Consider the following 23,192-nt stretch of genomic DNA (forward strand, 5'->3'; position numbering starts at 1 on the left):
TTGGGGCTGGCAATTGTACGATGCTGTCATTTCTGATCGGAACGTGATGAACGATAATGATAGAGGCGTAGTTTGCTCACCACGAAAATATACTGCCAATTTCTACGAAGTGATCATTAGAGCATGGAGCACCAGGGGTGGGAAAAATCGCTAACAACCTCTTGACGATTTGCAATAATTTGACGTACGAACTTATTGAAATTCGCTATTTTTATTATCCAATACCGTTAAATTTAATGCTCACGAACGACAGGCATTAATTCGACTTCCTTAAAGAAATAATATCCACAATACGCAGTTAATCGGGAAACGGCTTCAGGGTTAAATGAAGGGAAATGGAAGGAGTTATGTTCGCAACTGCACGGTCCAAAACGAATTCTGTCCACGTGTGTAACCTGAAAAGTGGTTACTCCATAAATGATATCCATTCAGGTGAAAAAGCAAACTTAGGGTGCAAAGAATACGGATCGGTTGGGCGGTTCGATCAATGGGTGGTTTCTTCGTTCACTTATTCAAGTTGAACTCAACCTCGTTCTGCAGAGACTATAATAGCGACGGCCACACAGTTATGCGAGAAATAAACAGTACTTTTGCAAACTACTGGTGATAAATACTTTTTTGACGCTATTGTTCAAGACACAAGTTTTAGGCTAAACTTATGTTAGCTGAAAGAAAATCCAGAAAAAACGAATTTCAACATTGTCGCCAATTTTGGAAAAAGGAATCTACGATCTCGTTTGATTTCAAAAGTAGATATGTGCCACAATTCTCTCCAGTAAGAAAGAGGGATACCTTGCGTAAATGATGTATAATGATTCATCGTTGAAATCTCAATGCCTACTTTATAACTATGGCTATCGACGCTAGGCAATACCTCACCGATCCGATGAGATAGTGACTCGCCCGACATATTCGCTAATGAAGTCATTGTATTAGATCACCGCATCATTCCTTCAATATTACGTATAAAAATATTTTTTTAAGAATGTGAAATAAATCTCCTTGTTGAAAGGGCGTAGAACAATGATATCACAATATCGGATGGGTGCGGTGAACGTTTCCAAATAGAATAGACCGTTATTTTAGACAATCACCATGATCCGAGGTCAAAATTTACTGGAATGACTGGTTGGGAGGAACAAATGTATTGCTATCGGCCTGATGCAAGACGGAGTAGAGACACAAGTATGGTGCTCGCTATAAAAGACCGTTTGGGAAATTGAGGTTATATGCTTCGTATTGCTTCTAACTCCAAAGATCAATCTCCAAAATTTCCATGCTAGATAATGACCAATGGAATATCCAGAAAGTCTAAACCTAGCCTTGCTTGAAATCACGCGCAATTTTATGATCTCAAAGAGATCGTGGTGGGTAGCAGCCCAAAAAAACACATAAAATCAGCACAAAAAGAGACAAATATTTCATTAATTTCTTCAAAGTAGGTAATTAAAAGCGTCACGAAAAATAGGCATCTCCAACAAGTAAGGACAAGGGGCGTAGTGGCTGCTGATCGTAGGGACTCGGTTTCAGATATGAATACTGGGTGAAGCCTTTGGACGCCCTAAAATAATTACCCTAGAAGTGTTTGGTGGCCCAAGGAAAATAAATAGTCCTCTTACCCTGAAAGCGAGAATTCTAACGACTTGCGCCTTAGTGTGGGCTGAGATTGCTCTCACCTCTCTTAAACAACCTTCGGTTATGATCACTCAATGAGAGGGACCAGTAGTGAGGTGACTTCATGGGATTTATGTATATACCACAAGGCTTCTTCACTTATGTACTATTACATCTTTTGGATTATTACCACTGAATTACTATAGGTTGCTATAAATATGTATTTACGAAAGAGGTATCAACTTATCGAGGTTGCTTTTTTTTAGTGAGTCCTCTTCCTCCTTTCACTCTGAGTAGAGACCCTGGACTTTTCCGATCACAATTAATCTATAAGACGTAATATGCGATATGAAAATATTAATCCGATCGCATCAGGCGTCTTGAAGATGCATTGGTTATTTCACAAACATATTCATTTACTCACTTGTTCCAGCGATTTAACCTGACACTTTCGCTATCTAATTCCGTTGGCTAAATGCTTGTTTTCCGTCACTTTCCAGCTATCGTATTTAAACATGTTACCATTTTTATAAGGAATATTAAAATGTTTTGATTAAAATTGTTCAATTTTCACGTTTGAGATCCAAATTTTCCAATCGAATATCCACGTTTCTTGTTCCCCATAGACTGTTTTCATCCGTAAATTCTTATCCTTGATCACCAACTGATAATAGAATTCTATTCATAGAGATTTGGTTGGTAATTTTTTACGACACCTATTTTCTAGACATTCGCTTTATAAATATAATCCTCGTTAGGGCTGAGGTGACATTACTAGGACAGGACAGGGCTCAGGTGATGAGCCATGATAAACTTAAGCAAACGAAGTGGAACTTCAGTCAATTGTAAGTGGCGAAGTTAAAAAAAAAATATGGACCAAAGCCGAATATAAAGACTTCATTCCTGTCTATTCTATCGACTAATGCTCCTCTCCAATGACTAAGGATATTTCGACTGTGGCACATAGATGGGATCGTGCAAAGGGCGTTTCGATTTCACCATTAGTAATTCGAACACGGGAAATAGAGCACGGCAGTACGTGCATCGAAACATCTACGGTCTAAAGAAAGAAGGGCCTTAACCAAGGAACCGTTTTCTTCGAACAGCTTTCCATCGAATTTCATCCCCGCTCACCGAGAGATGACGACCTAGATAAATCGCAATCAACACACTCAGCTCATCGAACGGAAAGAGGCTTACAGTGAGTGCAAAACTCCGGTCATGTATTAAGTTCCACGAGGCGTTTCAGTCTTTTCCATGACAGCGAGGGCAAACAAAGAAACCATTCTACAATACACATAATCTTCACTAAACATTTTCGCCACATCACATTCTCGGTCTTGGAGTGATTCAATCCGAATAATGGTTTGCGTAGGTGAGAGTAGAGCTCACCTCACGTACAAAGCCTCAGGCATACGGATAGGTATCACTTATTCAAGGTAGGGGGAGCAGTTCATTTCCCTAGGCCACGACGCACTTCGAGGCGAGCCCTCGCTTTTAGTCGTCGGAATGAAAACATTTGACAAGTACAAATTCCGATTGCATTTCCAACCACTCACAGCAAACCGCTCACAATGACGATCGACAGGAATAATTTCGATCAATCTGGCGAGAAAGGATCATACTTATAAGATTAAGGCTCCAAGGCAGCTTTCAAACAGAGTAACATTTTGCTTCCTACATCGGGGGACAGAGAATTGGAATGGTTTACCGCAGGAATTTTTTTGAGCCCTTCCTAACTAACGCCAAGATATTTATGGCTACGTTAAATAAAATTGAATTCTGAGGGCTTTTCCAAACGTTAATTTTTTGAATTTGGTGTTTCATATTTTTTGCTTTGGTCTTCATATATTATTTCTTGTGTGTTATGTATTGTGTAAAAATGGATTATTGAGGGCTTTTTCAAAAATGTTTTTGCACTTGATATTTTATGTTTTGTATTTTGTTTTTTTTAAATATTTTTTGTATGATGAAACCTATCGACCAAGCTGGTAGGTACTATGAATTTCATATTTTTGTCTTTATATACTTCCTGATTTATGTTACCACCCGACTTTATGGTCGACTTGTTGGAGTTTTTGCTATTGTAATAATAATGTCTAGGAAACCCCCTCTCGCTTGGATTTAAAGTAGCACCCAAGAAGTTATTAAAGGCTACACATGGGGAATTTTTATATCTATGTTAGCGAGGTTTGGACATTGACATCAGCAGAGAAGTTAAGAGTGGATGCATTCGAAATGTGGAGCTACTGACGAATGATGAAGATAAAATAGATGGGCCAAGTAAGTAGTGAGGAGGTGTTAGGAAGAGTGGGAGAAAAGAAAACTGCTCAAAAAACCCTAAGGAAAAGACAACTTAGTCGGCCACATTATTAGGCATGATGGCATGATGAAAGCAATCGTAGATGGAGAGGTGAAAGGGAAGAAGGGCAAGACCTCGCCCCTCGAACCTACATAGGACATGTTATGAAATATGTTAAACAGAAGAAATACATCGCTATGAAAAGGCTAGTGGATAGGAGAGAGGAATGGAGAGCTGCGTTTAACCAATCTCAGGATTGTTGACTAATGATGATGATATCCTATGGATGGAGTGAAAATAAATGTACTTACTTTGCCCTTGAGTGACTGGTTGAGGTACACGACTCCGCGCTTCCGGTCGATGCGGAAAGGGTTGTAGTCCCCGGAAGGTGAGGTGGGCGCCGTCTCCAGGCCGAACTCGAGGCGGTCCTGCTCGTTGTCGTGAGCTTTGACGATGGTCACCACGGAGCCGTTCGCCTCGTCGTCCCGGACGACCCAGCTGCGGTCCAACACCATGACGGGCGGCGTGTTGTCGCTCAGCTGACACATTCCTACAATGAGGCAACGAGGGAATCTTTGTAGTTATCGTGAAGAAGGTAATGCACACTTCAGGGTAAACATGTAAATAGGGCAAACATATAAACAGAGTAGCGCATAAACTGAGTAAACACATGGACAGAAAAAAAACACAAGAGGGATAAGAGGCTACTGCGCCGGCTACTAAGATTTAAATAGAATTATCCGGGATCACGTGATGGGTCTGATTGCCTGTCGACGACTGTTTGTTTTAATGATTTGTACTTGAATTTAAAATGTTTATGTATGTACCCTGTATGTATTTATCCTGAGACGCGCACAAGTTGATGCGAATACCTACTTCATGCAAAAATAAATTACCCCTCTGATCGGAAACTTGGTCGCTGAGGAAGGAGGACGGGAAAAGACTGGAGGCATTCGAGATGTGGGCGGAGGAGGATGAAGAAGGAGAGATGGAAGGAGGGGAACAAAACGAGCAAGTGCTACACATGGTGGGCGAAGAGGGAAACTTCTGGCGGGTTTATAGGGGAAATAGATAGTCTGGAAGAAGCGAATACGGAAAAGAAGACAGGGTTATTGAAAGAATAACTGAGGATAGGACTTATTTCGAACAAAAGAGGGTGTGGAATTTGGGAGGATATTCATAAAGTGCTCTATGTAAACCTACATTCACCTTGACAGTAAAAATAGTAGCACAACGAAAGTACATATAAAGAGTTTTTCGGAGTCAAGAAGAGCATCGAGTATGTAAGTTTTAATTCCTGCTTACAAATCACAAAGTCGCATAATTCCTAAGTTAAAATCGGAAGCCAATTAAATTAAGCATGCTAAATAAATTCACCATTTTAGACCAAGCCAAAATTAAAACAAATTACGTACCTATAACTATGATCTTTGTATTCCTATAACAACATGCATGAGACACCCAGGGGAACCTATATTGACGTAAAGTGGGGAACGCTATGGTCCAGCCAACAAAATATAAAAGAATACCTTTAAAATATTAGATGAGGTAGAAGTGATTTGATAGGAGAACTCAGATTTTATTGAAACCTTTTGTAATCTGTGAAGAAAACTGAACTGCTATTCAGTTTCAATGGATAGAATGAAGAGTAATAAGCCTCATGCAAATCTGATAAAGGAAAGTCTACGGGGGAATGGGTATGAGGAGTTATTGGTAAATCTGGAGTGATCTACAAAATCCTTCATTTAATGGATGATTACTTGCGATAGTAATTTTTGCGTCTATTCAAATGAAATTTCCGAGCACATTTGGCATGCGATACACCCACCACAAAAATAAAGTTGGAATAAATACTAACTCATGAAAACTAAAGGATGGAACATAGAATTTGCCATTCCAAAACGGATTTCATCACATGCAATGGATTTTATGATCTGCAAGAGTATGCGGGAGAAATTATTTGAAAATACATGCATTTGGTTGCAATAAATCGCAGTAAGACGAATACCCATTTTCCACATCCCAAACCTGCTATAAGGGCAGTTATAAATTTATAGAAGCGATACGGTCCTCCAAAACTGCCCAGCATTGATCTGGAAGTAATTCCCCTTTGGTGTCAATATTTTCTTCATTGGCTCAAATTATAATTTTAGCAAATATAGTGAGCCATTCTCGTATAATTTCCACGCAGAAAGTTCGCTACTCAGTGATTTTAACCAGTTCTCAGAGCTCGGTGATTTTAACCAATTCTCGCAGTACGTTGCCATGCCAACTTAATAAGGTGAATTTCAAGGTCTAAGATCTACAAGTCTTTCTTTTCCCTAAATTTTCCATAAAATAAAACTCGCAAAACTCGGAGCGGTTTTTTTATGAGATCATTTATATTCACGCCCCAGAAAAACCAGTTCCAATCGGACACACCCATTCAAGTGGAGGAATCTACCACGAGGGTGAAAAAGTGGACTTGAGGGGTAAATAACCAGTCTTAACACCCTAAAGTACCTTGTGGGACAAACTATGCAAATTGATATTCTTATAATGGATAGTTTTGAATTACTCAATGCAAAAATAAAAAAAACATGCTGAGAAGCTGTTGAAACGATTTTTTTGTGGACAGTGTATTTAATGGAAACAATTATTTTCCTGAGAAAATGTATGCCTTTATCATTATGTGTATGAAAGGGTTGCAGAAACTGGTTCATGAAACTGAAGGAAAACGAAAGGAGTTATCATTATCATAATGGATAATAGTTATGCTTCATGGAAGAACAACAGGCCAATTTTTGTCATCATCCCCGGTTGGCGGCAATCCTATACTGAGTTCTCACCTTAAATTTGACGTGAAACCTACCATTAATATTACCCTTCATCACATCCATGAATACTTGCAAACTTATAGAGAGAAATTGAACATGATGATGGTGGACAGTCGGGGAAAAATCCCTATGTTAACCTACCTCACCAGATAGAAAATTTCAATAATCACATGAATGGTTTCATCCCAGATGACTGAATACTTTTCATCACATGATGCTAACAAGAGTCAAGAATTAGACGAAGTAAAGATGATGTTAAAAACGAAATTTATGCCGAAGCGGGTTCAACCTGCAATTTTCTCAAGACGAAAAAAGATAATTTTGAGCACAAAATTTACTCTCAAGCGGGTTTCACATTTGCTTTTCTCAAGACTGGATGATTCACGCCATGATTCAGAGGAAAATGTTCTCAGCGGAACGAAGGGCTGGGGAGCAAGCGGCAGGCACGGCACGAAGCACACAGAATACAAATTCGTCCTCATTCCCCAATGGTGCGGAATACAAGCATATTCCGCAACTCAGACAGATGACATATGATATCGTACAGACAGTACAAATTGCGAAAAAAGCGACCGACTAGAGATGTAACTATACTGAGGCATTGAATAAATTAAGATATTAGTTGTACCACTTAATGAAACATTTTTGAATAAAATGTATTAATCACTATGTAATGATAAATATACACATTAAATCAGGCTAAAGTCATAAGCTGAGTCGCAAAAAAATAATTTTTGAAAGCCATAAGTGGCTCAAAGCACAATGCCATCGTATAAAATGCAACCAGACTCTGATCTTCCAAGTCGTAAATGAAAAATTACAATAATCAGATGTAAATTCAAGATGTAGATTTAAAACATTCAGACACGACTTTTGATTCAAATTTCCATTCGACTGATCCATGTTAATTTCTCCATCCTTACAATCCTTTCGAAGGGTGGCACATATAAAATATATCCATTTTCCTCAGAGCATTTGATTCGTCCGAAGATGTCGTATTTATTACGCATTTCATTTTTCAATTACGGTCTGAAGTCCAAGAAAACTTCATAGTTCCTATTCTACTGGGAGGGCTTGGATCCTAAAACCCGTTCTCAGCTGTAGCACCACCATCCCTAGCATTAAAATTCAAGTAGCAATTTCAACATTCAAAGTCGTCTCACCGCCGCATGTTGTACCTGCAATAACCTCAAACCAATACAAACCTGCGGAACATAGTGAGCTATTCAAATGCGCTCACGTACAACAGCGAAAACGACTTATGAGCAAAATAAAACAGCTGCGAACCACGGCTTGGTCTCTAGCGATTCTGCCTTTCTCTGGATTTATCGGGGGAGCAATGACAACGAGTAGGATCAAAGACCAGCAGCGGGTAAACCGCGCACGGGAATATAAACTTCATTTCACTTCCATTTCGCACAGAGCATTACCGTAAGGCTGCGGTCGTAAACCCACAGCTCACGCAAGTTTTTTTTTCAAGCCCGCAGAATATTAGACTATTCCTTCAATTATTTTTCAGAGCACAAAACGTGCTCGCGAGGGTGAAGGGCCGCCGCGATAGGTAAACACATGCGGTCTTGAATATCAATACAAATTCAAAGATGATTTTAACATTTTCCTACAAAATGGGCATTAGCAAGGCTGAAAAACAAAGTTTGAAAGACGAGCTTAATGATTGATTAGATAATCAGTCGGTAGGTTACTACAGCAATTTTATTAGATAGGATTCACCAGCTAATTAGACGAAGCAATTGAAAAACAAGGCCTCATATGGCTTAGGTAGCATTAATAATTTATTTAACGCACATATTTTAATAATTGTGCTCAATTAATAATCGACAGCCACAAACAACTAAAACTTGAATACCGAAAAATCTATGAAGGCGAGACTCGAGCCCGCGACTCTAACGTTTGCAGCCACCTTCAATTCCACCGTCACCAATGCACACGAATAAGCAACCTAATCGAGTTACTTTGAATCACTGAATTCCAGTCATGAATACGGAATTTCTTCAGAAATACCGTCATATTGAATCGAGAGAAACGTGACTTGAGAGAACATGTCAACATAAATAGAGAAAAACATATTTAACACCCATAATCACCAATTATTTTCTTACTCGGTATTCCCATTCTTCATTTTCGTCACTGATGAGTTCCGAAAGGTAATAATTCGTACGTCATAGTTAAATCATACGAACATAAGCCTGTACCTGTACCTGTATGGCATCTTTCAATTTTTCACGGGCAATCAATAATACGACGTTTATTATGGTAGTGAATCTCCGGCGTGATTTGAAAATTCTTCCCACTGATTGAGTTTCGAATGAAGATACACAGTCTACCCCTCCTTCAACGACGAGATAATCATAATCAGTCATAAAAATAATTAATTGATTATGCATATTTCTTATCTAACATCACCTCGTTCATCCAACCCATTTCTCCAATTTTCTCCTTCTCCTTACAATGCAACCCAGGCACTCGACCCTCGTTACTCGCTCAAACCAACTCTGCTTTCATTCAATCATTCAGCAATTAACTACCCTCTTTCCTCATTATGAGTTCCACCTTGCATTCCTGCCGGAGGCGGATCAAGGGGGGAGCGGCCTCCCCCCGTAATTCCTGGAAAAATAAAACAGACGGTAATCAAAGGTGGCTCTCCGAAGAATTATATTATTTAACCAGGTCAACAAACCTTCTTTAAACGTATTTGCCAGAGTCATATAAAAGCCACTTGTCTAACTGACGAAAGCCACCAAAGTGGCGTTGAAAGTAATTAACCAAAAAACCAAGACAACAATCTTAATACTGCTTCCCGCTCATCAATGATCAAACTGAAATTCTTGTGTTACATCGGAAGATTCCAGCGAGATGAAGCGGAATTTGTCTATACTGGATTGGTAATTAGCAACTTTCCTCTAAATTAAACGTATAGCACGGATCGGTACTCATGAGGAAAGAGCTCGCACCACCAGATATGTTCGAGAATATTTTTCTCACATTAAAATGAAGTGCATACGATTATATACATTCAAAAGTTGCTAAAAACCAACCATTTACCAAATATCCTTCAGATAGTTTGTAGGGTATTCTGTAGATGTATTTTCTGTTGTATTGTCGTAATTTGTAGGATTACGTCAAACATTATTTCACTGAAAATGAGAATGATAACTCATGGAGGGTAAACTAAATCTGATCTACATCTACATATTACCCTGAAAGCAGCCTCTATAAGCGTTTGGAGATAGGTATAGGTAGGATACCAACAGTCAACAAGACCGAGGATGCAATAAAAATTAAGGTGCATGTTGTGAGAGATTTGACTGCCTGAATCCGACCCTCCTTTATTCTTCGGTAGAATATAGAATTCATACATCCGTTTGCTTGGTAAAATATTTATCTAGTCTTTAGTTTCGGTCGAACATGGATAAAGTGTGGTTCTAAGATGTTTTACGAGTCGCTCTGAAAGATATCCGTTCTCAAATAAACAAGCAATCAAAGCCTAGAACGTAGCCTCAGAGTCTCCAGCGGTTACCGATGTAATTAGTGTATAAACTGTATAATGCTCTTAACTTGCTCGGAAAGTTTTTGACGAATCTCGCCGCTTTTGCTCGCATTTCATTTAGCTCGCGCATAAAACATATCTCTCTCTTCTTAGTACTTCCTCTAGAGGAAGTAAAAAGAAGAGACATGAAAACAATTGTAGAAGGACAGGTGGAAGGGAAGAAGGGCAAGGGACAGCCCCGAATGAGTTACAAAAGACAGGTGGTAAAGAAGGTAAAAGAGTAAAAAAACGTCGCTATGAAAAGGCTAGCGGATAGGAAAGAGGAATGGAGAGCTGCGTCAAACCAATCATAGGATTGTTGACAAATGACGATGATTAAATATGTCTGTGGATTGTAGCCGCAGGATTAGAGCGAGGAAGAGGAAGAAAAATTTCACAGTTTTCCTACGCCGTAGCCCATGAAAGTTTAAATTTGCAATTATATCCACGTCTTCCAACGCCCCGCTGAAAATATTCGCCACGTTCTCATTTCGGATTCACGGAGGTAACTCTCGCCTCACCGGCACCTCCACCTCCAGACTCTGTTATTTACGGCACTGCACCGCCGCGCCGCCGGGAGGCCTCTCACAGAATGGTCGTCGTGGAGAGGGAGGGGAGTTCGCAGAGACCGATCGCACCGCAGCTGTCGCTCTAGCTGCCCATCAAAAATCTCTCGAATCGCGCTTTATTTCACGTCGTCGGCGCATGTCTCGAGACGATACCGTTTTTCGACCGATCGACTGCTGGATGGCGGTATTTTCTTCTTCCGAGAGCCGAGGAGAGAACGGGTCCGAATACCTCGACGCAAAACCAAAGGGGAGGACTTTGCAGTCTTGGAGACCGCTATTGCAGCGAGGGGACAGTTGTGTAGGTCATGCGGAGTGTAGGTCAACACTGATGAGGTTACTCCGAAACACGAAGAAAATTTCATTTTCCTGGAAACTCCAAAATATGCTCTTCTGATTGTGCTTCATTGAAGGACGAGCCGTTCCAAGCTATATTTTCTGGATGAAGCAGTTGGAAATTAGAATGTTGCGTAAGTCCATGAATGCTTAATGCCAAAGCCGAACTTTGAGCATTATAATGTTTGCTTACGACTAACTGCAGGAAAAAAGCGAGGACTATCCAGGAGTAAACCCTACGCTCAAGTTCGCACAAAGTTGGAATTTTCCACAGGGGTAAATCGTTTTACCTCCCCAGGATTCAAATTCCAATTGAAAAAATATTCTGTATTATTGTCGAAATTTCTAAGTTATTTTATCATTAAAATCGATTAAATACAATTGAAGAATCATTTTTTAATTGCAAATTTTACATCCTCTGTAGCCATTGAACTACTATTTCCAGAGAAAAATAATAGGAACCTGTTTCATAAAAAATAAAAATTGTTTCACCAAAAGTTTCACGGTATTAGAGCAATTCCAGAAAAAGTCAAATAAAGCGACATTTAAAGACCTCTCTGACCCTGGCTCACCCTCCAAAGGGTATTTTAGGTGGTTGTTCATCTAGATCCAACGGTTGCGCAAAATTTTACAACCACACGATTTTATCTCCAATTTTACGTTCGTTGATCGGGGTTGAAAAGTAGTCAGCCTAATAGTGGATGGAGAATGAAACAAACCGAAGTATTCTACTAAAATCTCTACGTAGACAGAATAGAATTGAATATATAGAATACTCTAATGCCAATTATAGAGCGATTCCACCAAGTAGAACCTCGAGTAATCAATATTATACAAAAAGTATTTGTTTCGAGTCGTTCGGTCGCAATAAAACTTCCGATGGAGAGGACGCGACGTCGTAAGTAAGCGCAGAATCCGCATCCTTGAGTGGGGTGAGGCAATGGTCGTGATCGACTGTCTTTTTTTCCTTTCGTTGTCGTCGTCCTCCCCGGCACCGATCTCGGGCCGGGAAGGAAACAAGTGACAAGCGGTGCGGTCGCGAGATTAACGGAGCGTGGAGAGAAAGGGGGGAGAGGGAAGAACCACAGGTGTACCCTCTCCGTAAACTCCTCCCCTAGCGTAATGTGACCGAAGGGCACGAGTGGTTACCGGGCCTTCAATTCTAATTAAAAGATTCCGATCGAATTTTTCCAGGATTCACGACAGTTCACGAAAGATCAGGTGCACATAGAAAGGGGGAGGGGCCGCGAGTACTCCCGAAATTAGGAAATATTGTCGTATTCTAGCCGCCTACCGCCCGCACGCCGCTTATAGGTGTCGTAGTACACCCTAACTTTATGCAAAAATATCGTATTTACTTAAATTTTTTAATTAAAAATTTATTTTAAATACAGTATATCATGGGGTATTCCCTTTTAAAATTACCTACCCTAACCTTAGTTGGTCTTATCCTACAAGATAAACCCTAGGTTCTTGAATATGACATTATTATTACTATTAAAGTATTCTACCGATTCAGGTAGGTTTTCATGGAGTACTTAGGTACCATTCTGGAAGCTTGCCCTTCCTTCAAACACTTCCCTCTTTAATTAATTTTAAGGCCTACTCCCCTTCATTAAATCTAAAAATCCTATTCTCTTCCTTCCTCTACCTCGTTTACCCAACATTCTACCTTCTAACACTGTTTCCAACATCCCCTTTCCGGTAAGTACTCCCGCGACCCTCACGTTCTGTCTCATCCGTATTTCATCTAGGAGTTGCTGCTTCTCCTCACCCACCATGTCCGACAACCGTGGTCGGTAGAGGAGTTGTATATTGAAGTAGGGAAATTACTATTTGTTGTTTATATTTTACAATGTGTCTCTAAAGATTCTTTTAAAAAAATTCTTCTTATTTATTATTATAAATTATTCTTTTACTCTCTAAAAAGTCTCCAATAAATGGGTGAAGCCTTTTGACAAACCCAAAAAAGAAACTCCTCGAAGTGCGAGGTTGCCTAGGGAAAGAAACTGGACCCCAACCCCAAATGCGAAGACGTCACACGACTACGTTCGACTAAGTTCGAGGTGTTTTCCACCATCTATCCTTTAGGTGGAAACACTGATAGCTTTATCTTCCGTGATAAATAACTTCCTTCCCTCCCATTCTCGGCCTCTCTACAATATCGTTTCTATTTATTTCTTCCTTCACATTAATACACTAGAAACTACATCGGAATTTAAAAGCTTGTTTCATTTTTAGTGCAAAAGAGTCCCTAGTATTCCTACCTACTGGTCACATATAATCATATTTTCAATGCTGATGCACCTGCGACCGGAACGGTATCCTTGCTCTGAACATGAGAATACCGTAATACCGGTACAGATTTTTTGGTCTGGAATGGGGATCAGTGATGGCTTGCCCTTGAAATGTACGCTTCCCGCGATCGTCTCGTTTCCTCCGCTAAACGCCACAGAAAGACACGAAGGGCAGAGTCGATCTTCCCCTCCCACCCGGATACAGTTGAGCCTTTTTAACCATTACCTCACCCCTTACGAATCACGATCAGAGATTAAGATTTCGTGGATTATGGACAAGCGTTCGCCCAAAATTGCCCGCCTCTAAAATTCCTCCTACTTTCTGTCTCCTCCGTATCTCCTCTAGAAGCTAACCCTCTTCACCCACCATGTCCAGCACTTCCTCGTTCCTCCTCCTCTCTATCCACTTCACCTTCTCCATTCTTCTCCACAACCACATATGGAATGCATCCGGTCTTCTCTCGTCCTCCTATCTAAACGTCCACATCTCCGCACGGTAAAGAGCTGCCATCCAGATCAATCTCTTTACTAACCTTTTCTTTAGACTCTTACATAACGATCCTCTCATTAGCTTCTTCCTGTCCATTAACGCCTACTTTGCTAATTCAATTATCATCCTGTTGTACTTACTGCTGTATCCGTTTCCCTCTAATGTGCTGCCTAAATACTTGAATTTCTTTACCTGATAAAGTTTTTCCCCACCTACTTTTATCTTCAGTCTCACATTCCTCGCTGGCGATGCATTACAGTGAAAAATCTTAATCGGGATTAATTTAACTGAAAAGAAAAATCCGATTGGAAGAATATGATGTTAACAGGTCGCTGAAATGGGGAAGGATGTGTGAAGCATTCATCCAGATATTCGGAAAATCTTGCTGCTAGGAATGTGTGCGGGGTAGAGGAAATAAAATGTGGGTAGCTATGGGGCAATGGCACTTCCCGTAGAACGGAATGATGGCCTGGAGATCTTGTGATTCATCGAAGAAAAAGGTCTCTTCAGTGCTGTGATGATGATGCTTTCTTTATCCAAGAAATCCACATAAATACAGGTCAGCGGATGTACTCGGAAGGTTTTGACATCTTGGGAGCGAGAGAGATTGAAATGGGTTAAGAAATTGAGAAATGGAAAATCCAAGAGGAGAAGAAATCGGAGACTGATCAAGAGAAAACACTTGGGATGACCGAAAAGGACCATGCTCACATATACTGGAAAGAGTTAAAGAGGGGTGGATAGCCACAGGAGTATTCGGGGGATATATTTCCGTAGCTTACAGATGCCAGATAGTAAAGACAACGCCAAGTTAGGAGGGAAGGTGTTGCAATGAAGTAGAGTGAAGTTCGCTACCCATCTCAAGAGCATTCATCCCAGCAAGAAAAAAATCTCATGCATAAGGTCCCACATTTTCAATTTATGGTCAATATATCAGCACTTATACAACATAACATATTGATTGCCCTGACAATACAAATTATACCTTTCTCAGCCAAACATAACTCCCACATTAAGCATCTCCCATTTCCATTAAGTCCCTTTTCGGGCAACCTCATAAAAATTCACCGCTGTTGGTCCGAAGTTATTCTTCAAAATATACAAAAAATAATACAAAGAAATCTCATTTTTTCATGATTCTGTATTTCAGAAATTAATAAAAATTGATAAGTGCTAATGAAACTTGGCGTTCAATCAACCGAAATGGAAACAGTATTTGTCGTCCGATAATAAACAGGGATATTTCTCACGCATCAAATTTCATTTCGTGAAAGTTATCTATAATCATCTGTCAAGATAATTTGAGCGAGCATAACACTTCGGTTTGAGTGGTATGTTTTCGCGAAGGATTACTTGTTTCAGCCTTACGCAGTTCTGTTGAAGATTTGTAGGTTCATACTGTTAAACCTTGACATTGACTGTATCTCAAGTATGAAAACGTTGTGTCAGTATTTTCATGCAAGTTATTACGTGAAATACAGAAAAAATTGAAGAAGTTTTACTCCATAAACCCTGGGTAATTTATGATGTCAACTTAAGTCTTTAACACGTAATTCGTCGAAAGAGGACCAAAATTTAACCTGTCTAGAAGGATTGACGAGTCTTCCCAATTTTGTCTACATGAATTCCCCCTTTTTTGACTAGTCCTGGAAGTTATTCCATTCGTTACGGAAAACTACTTCTGAAACGGTGATCAAGTGATTGCAGGCACAGGACCTTCGACCATCCATCAAGGATCACCCGCGAGAAGAAAACGAGATATACAGGAATCGATGAGTTTTCTAACGGGCTGAAACCATTCTTCTTGGTGTGAAGCGGTTTCTGCGCTCAAAAAAAGAGAATCGGCCGAGTTACAGGCAGAAACGGTAGAATGTAGGGGTGTTTGTTTTACTGAGCCGATCTACTTGGTCCGCCGCCAGACGGGAGGGAGTAGGGCACGGCGAATGATGCATTTGTATGTCATGCCGGAACTGTCAATCCTTCCAGTCCGAGGGTAAGGTACACGGTCAACGTCCAGCAGAGGCATTCGTCGCTATTTACATTATTAGATTCAATGTACCGTTCAAAAACTGATTAGAAAATAATCGAAGCGTTCGAGTCCCGGTGCTAAATTTGGATGCTGAAGATAAATGCAATTGATGTGAAAGGAGGAGATATTTCATAGAATATGAGAAGGGTATTGAGCGGCATCATATGCCAAAGAAGATTATGGTGGATTGGCCTGGCCATTAGGCACATAAATTATGTAAGAAATGTAATAGATGGAAAAATGAAAGGAAAAGCCTAACAATGAAGACCAAGAGATAAACACTTCGGGGAGCTCACGTAGAATACGGGGAATGGAATGGATGAACTGATATGGGAGTGGGGCAAGGAGGTTGTAAATATACTGGAGGGGGCACCACTGGTTCCGAGCTTTGAGCGCAGTGTGGCAGGAATGGGGGTGCTTGTGTAGGATAGCCACGCCTACTTTGACCAAAACATTGATAAGCCCATAAGGTCAATGCTAACTATTTGGTGAAATATTCGGTCATGATCGTTGTAACGTTTAAATAAACTATCGCAAACGAACACAGTAAACCTTTTTTCTATCATTATGGGAAGGCCTCGTGAAAATATGCCTCGAATATCTTTTCCCAAGGAAAAATTATTGTCAATCCCCACGGTTCCGCTCTGCAACTAGTTTAGCCGAAAATAACATTTTACAATTGTAAAATATCCATTCCCCTGCACTTCTACTGGTAATTAATAAGATTACAGCCAATGGAAATCTTATGATAGCGGACCGGTAGCAATAATAGCACGAAAGTATGTTCACGACGATATGTTATCACCACGATATGACTATATGGACAGTTTAATATAGACAGTAGTATGACGAACGATCGGAAAACTCCGACGACAATCAAGGAGTAATTGTTGCATATTTATTTTATTAATCAGAGGCGATATAAGAAATAGAATACTTCATTATATACGTATACTGTTTGAGAATAAGTCCGAAAATTGTCAAACCAAGATGGCGGAATTCTGACCAATCCTAAAACTCGAATACAGCGCCTCCAGATATTCACAACCTCCTTGGAGTGGGGAAAATAGAGAGCTGAAGTTTGAGAACTTTTATTTCATGTACTGTATTGCCCATTGAGGTATGTTTATGTTGAAGTAGCAAGTGATAACTTAGCCTACACCAGTACAACCGAGGACTCTCCGTCTTGTTTGTATTTTCTTCTTAATCTCGTCAAACAGCCTATCTTCCTACGTGTAATCCATTAACTCTGTCATCTTCCTGCCACTATCTCATTCGTCTAAAATAATTCCCTTCCAATTCCCAGTGTTCACGACCCTCAGTACACGGTCTGTCTCACTATTAGGCTTATCTTCATCTTCTCCGGCAATTACCGATCAATAACAATCCATAAAGCGTGAGTTCGTTTTTTAAGGAACCTATTCCTTTTCTTTTCCAACCTAATCACTTTCTCCACACACTCAAGTAATGATTGTCAAGCATGAAAGTACCCCTCTAAAATGAGTTGTCAATAAAAAATATATATATATCCAGTAAGTGTACACACACAAGTAATGATTGTAAAGCATGAAAGTACCCCGCAAAAATGAATTTACAAATAAAAATATACATATATCCAGTAAGTGCACACACACAAGTAATGATTGTAAAACATGAAAGTATTCCACAAAAATGACTTGACAATAAATACTATACATATATCCAGTAAATACACACATATATCATAACGCCAGGAGAAAATGAGCCATTAAGGCAAATATGACTACTCCTCTATCATACATAACCCTCAAACAACGGTGGTATTGCCTTTATTTAAAAAAAAATTCTGTTTAACAAAAATTAAGTATGAAAGAGATAACTGCCCGGTTAGAACCGTCCGCATATCACCCTAGACCAAATAAAATAAGCAAAACAGCCTTAATATCAAGAAATACTTTTTAAAATCACATTTCCACAACTTATTTTTATAACAAATGCATTATAATATTTCTGGAGATGGCAGAAATTTTATCACATGAATACAGTAGCAATCAAACGACTCATAAGGACACTCATATTTATTGCGTAACAAAAATGACGCAAAATAACGGTCCTCCCAGAATCGATAGTCAGTATTCGAGGAAGTCAAAGAAACTTAAGCCTCGCTCGCACCTTTCCAGACCTATTTAGCACTTCTCGGAAAAATATCAACGCTAATTGAGTGTCCAACCTCACTTTCAGTTTTCCTCGAAGGAACCCCTCCCATGCCAATGGATACAAGTTTTGCACTTGCACAACGGTTAGCACCCGTGGACAGGCGGGAACGCAAAATATGGAGACCGCAAAAATGTTGATAGTGAAAGTTCGTGAGAGCATTTCCAACGGTGCTGCGAATCGGAAAATTGGCAACGCATTGGCCAAGCGATATCCACACACACCATTAACACAACTTGCATTAAGAACTCATACCGAAAGGAAAAAAATACCATGTACCTACAGCATCTCGTGTGGCAACAGAAAGCATTTTGTGAAAACACCCACGATAAATACGTTTCTCGACAATAAAGCCAACAATACCACTTGATAAAAGGTGTGGAGAGAGTCTTCAGGTTGAAATCAATGAACTTACAATTAAAGATAAAATTATTTAAACGATGAAAAGTGAGCATCAAAAGTGGGCGGCAGATTTCTTTATTATCTATGAGTAAAATGTAAACGATATATGACATTGAGTTTGTTCTAAATATTAATTATTACATATTCCTAATTTTCACTAAATTTAGCGGTGAAACATATTATACAAATGTTAAAGGTAGTACGAATATTTAATTATGAATATAAATAACTTACACGAAGTGAAGCCAGACGTTGTTAAACATATTTCTTCTTAGTTTTTAGCAGAGCGGTTGATAAATCTACATATTTTCGTTACCATTTTTTGTTCCCGTAAAGTTTGTGAATTGTAAACTATAGAAAGACGGAAAATGATAACAGATATAATTTAAATCCAAGAATCTCCCTATATCCGTTCCGAAATCGCAGAATTCTAGGTAAAAACATACTTAGCTAAGGGAACAATTTCTTTGCAATTGATATGGATGGTTTTAATATTGACCAGCAAATACTTAGGAGAAACTCAATTTTACGCACATCAATTAAGGGTTTCAGGAATTCATTTCTGCCCATGTAGATCATATAAATATGGATCTCGTAAAAAAAAACCACTCGGCAATTAATTAAATCAAAGATGAAAATAGATTAACTAGAAGAGCTCTGAACAAAATTATTCGTTATCATGTGCCTCCAGTAATAACCAATTTGGATATAAGGGAGTAAAACTTTGTCAGGTTCATTAATATATTGATATGGGCACGACCCGGGTTTCGTAACGTAGTTACATCTTCAGGTGACTGAACCTCTGAACCTGACTCTATGACAGTCACCTGAAGATGTAACTACGTTACGAAACCCCGGTCGTGCCCATATTAATATGATAGTGAAACTGACAAAGTTTTACTCCTTTATTTCCAATATGGAGAGGTTTCATAAAGTCAAGCCTGAAGTTCTCAGTAATCAATTTGTCTTAGAAAAAGTGACGCAAATTGATTAGTAAAAAGGAGTAATAACGGCAAGCTTCACATTTTGGGTAAGGATCAGAGATAGAGATGAGGAAAATAGCGTGGATGAAGCGTACACTGAGGAGAAAGGGGATTCAGGCTACTGCGTTGGTGGTAAGAAAAATAAGTAAGCGAGAATGAGTAAAATAGGATGAAGTGAGATCGTACTGAAAATGTGGGTACAAAGTGAAAATGAGGACAGGCCGAGGTGAAAAGCAGTTTCATCATTCAGTGAGTCATCTTCTACGCAGCTACTTTGACTATTATCTTTAATAAAAATAACTCACAAGCATACTTGAACTACTAACACAAGAAAAAGAGAGACACTAGGAAATTATCTTGAGAAAGGGAAAAATTGAGAGATGCGGTGCACAAATCTTAGGATTGTGTAACTACGAAACCATGCCTATAGCCTTTCAAGGGCCCACAATTATTTCTATCTTCTCCCTAATATTTAGTTGTAAATTCTAAAATGTAAACTCAATCATTTTCTTCTTTCATTATTTGGATCTATCACTATAATATGATTATTGTTACATCTTCATGGTAAAGCATTACCCAGAATTCCGGAAAAAAATCGAGGGCGCAGCCGAACTTAGGTTTTTGCATTAGACGCAAACTTAACTCTCTCCAGTTTAAACTATCCAGTAAATTTTCCGGTTTTAATTTAACATAAAATTTTTTCTTTGAAAATGTTTCCTCCCACTCACTTTATACCTCTTAAATTTTAAAAAATAACCACAAAGTTCTTCGTTCTGTACTCGGAATGGATGAAATCCAATCCTCTAAATCACATGAATTTGAACTCCTTTCTCTCTGATCATTCTCTTTTCGTGTAAGCAATACGAAGATTAGTTAGATTATTCAAAATTTATGCTTCACGACCCCTTATTATATATATATATTTTTTTTAGATCACGAGATGTGGGTCAATTGACCCACATCTCGTGATCTAAAAAAAATATATATATATAATAAGGGGTCGTGAAGCATAAATTTTGAATTATACAAGGAAGAGAAGCTGTCCAGTTGTTCATCAATTCACTTCACCCAGGATAAAAAAGGAGATTTCATGCCAGAGGAGAGTTAAATCAGAAGAGATTGAAAACCATTTTCAACAAAAAAATTGACCCACATCTCGTGATCTAAAAAAAATATATATTAGTTAGATTCACTTTTCCAAAGCCAAAATCAACGTTAGCCGTCTTCTCATTCAACATTAATATTTCCCTGAACATTTGTAAGTAAATTATCGCAGTTGAAACGCAGAGTATTGTTTTTGACAGGTCTCAGAAAGAAGTCCAAAATTAACATGAAGCAGATTTCGCACAGAATATTTAATGTGTTCATTTCAAAAGCCGCAACTAATAAATTTCGCCAATGGATAAGGAGCTTGTGAATAGAAAATAAAATTGCTAATATCGTTTACTGTGGCATTTTCGCTTTCTTAGAGGGTGAATACTATATTAAATACTTGATCACTCGAGAAAGGAGCACCAGTACGTCACGTTCCAAAACCGAACTCGAGGCCTATTGCATTATTCATAAAATCTGCGCTCTTCATCATTGCTCATTTATTCATGTATTATAAGCGCGTTTGTTTTGAACCCCGAATTTTTTATGTTAATGCATCAGCCTCCATTGTTTGTCTTCAACCGCTATTACATGAACCTCTCCATCGGGACCTAAGCAGTGGCGCCATTGTCACAATAGGTTTTTATAAGGCCATCTTTATTATAAAGCCAATGGAGCCATTAATATTTTTTTGAATAAGAAGAAATAAGACAGACAAAAGAGGGGTCGGAAAATCAGCCAAGCGCTACAAAAAAAACTTCTAAATAAGCGCCATGTAAATCAAGTACAAACCTCATTTAGCAATTGAGGGCATTATCATTATCAATAGTTGAATACTGATGCGTAGACCACTGCGAGTCGTTTCTGCAATTTTAAGTAGATTTTGGCACACCACTCAAACGTTTTAGAAGCTCGAACAAAGTGAATGAAGTGGGAATTGGGGGAGGCAAAAAGGTGTACTGGGATAATAACTCAACAAAAATGAAGCTTGTTCGAAAAAAATTACTGACGAGACTGTGGAAAAATAACAAAACATTATTGTTCACATTAAATTACAATGGCCTACTATCTAAAATTTAACTTCTAAAAACATTCACGGTTACAAAGGCCACTAGGCTGTCGATAGTTATGGTTTAAAATATAAATAACCACTCTAAAGGTAAGTAGTCATCAGGAAAGGCAATTATTCTCGTCTGCTTACAGATGTAATTGAAAATAAGCCCGAGAAATGTCATCCCAGAAATTGCACAATCGAAAATTGTGAACAAAAAGGCATAAATTTGACTTAAGTACTATTAAAAACAAAAAAACGGGAATGAGGAAATAATTACAGCATTAAATTTAATTTTTGCACTAGAAAAACTTATTATAAATCGTTCGATTGAGAATCCCATTTCCTATTTTGCTGTCTTCCAGTTCAAAGCCTGAACATTGACATTCTGTAGAAATATATATCCAAATATACTTATTAAAAATAGAGTAACTAAAGTAAAAATGCCATGGCAAAAAAAGACAGCGAGGGCAGAAGAAGGAATTTCAGATTAAACTAAAAATCTATCGCATCTTTGGACAGGAAGAGTTCAACCATGCGAAGAGAAATGGGCTGTCAATGATGATGCATATAAACGATGGCATTGGCAGGGGAACAAAAGTTAATCATTTGTATCCATCACCCGTGACTGATTCAGATTGAAAAAATCACGAGAACAATAGCTGTAGCCATGAGCTGGAACTCACAATAATTAGCAACTAACGTCCCGGAGATGAGTTTTCCACCGGTCCCTTCTCCCTCAGGTTCTAGTCACTTAACGTATTCCTAATTCCTTCCATCAATATCTGCCATCGATAAACGGACAGGTTTCATCCAACGCTTTCATCTGAGATTCGCATCTGCAGTGATATCACCCACGGGCAAGCTCTTCTAATCATGCGACGTTCATTTTGCGAGGGCTTCAGTGAACAAAAAAGAGCGTAAATACATTTTTCGAAGCGCAAAAAATAAAAATAATACTCTACCTAATGTCAAGCATTATTTCTGGACTTAAACACTCGCCATTCGCAAAAGAAAGAAGTCGACGTAGACTCCGTTGACTGCGTACCTTAGACCGGTACCTTCGTGCATAGGCGGATTTAGGGGGGGGGGGGTCGGGGGCACATAGACAAGATTTTCAATACGGTTGTCATTAATTTCGTTTTGTTTTAAGTATTACGGAGCCTCGATCATTCAATTTATTATTAATAACTTTCACATCAAAATGAAAGGGAATATTTTCTACATTAATACTTTTATTTTGTTTTTAATCTCAAATAAGAGAAGACCTGTTAGACCCATGTGCCCCCAAACAGAAAAAAATCCTGGATCCGCCCCTGCCTTCGTGAGTAATCCGAAGACACCGGTGAAAATTTTATGGCTACCAAAAATATATTGATGGATTGACGCCGAATTTAAATTTAATGCCAAATCCGTATTCACGTAAAAGAGGATTCGTTCAATTTTACTTCTCTAAAGAATGATAGGGACTAGG

General features: G+C 38.9%; 1 protein-coding gene across 1 annotated transcript in view; it reads right to left on the reverse strand.

Moving 5' to 3' along the window:
- The window catches only part of LOC124161013 (tyrosine kinase receptor Cad96Ca), an 80,395-nt gene that overhangs the window by 15,543 nt on the left and 41,660 nt on the right, over positions 1-23,192 (reverse strand). Inside the window, exon 2 of the mRNA XM_046537148.1 lies at positions 4,228-4,466. Within this exon, the coding sequence (XP_046393104.1) occupies positions 4,228-4,466 (239 nt within the window). The remainder of the gene's footprint in view (positions 1-4,227; positions 4,467-23,192) is intronic.

This window comes from Ischnura elegans, chromosome 6 (genome assembly GCF_921293095.1).
Source record: "Ischnura elegans chromosome 6, ioIscEleg1.1, whole genome shotgun sequence".
Classification (NCBI taxonomy): Eukaryota; Metazoa; Arthropoda; class Insecta; order Odonata; family Coenagrionidae; genus Ischnura; species Ischnura elegans.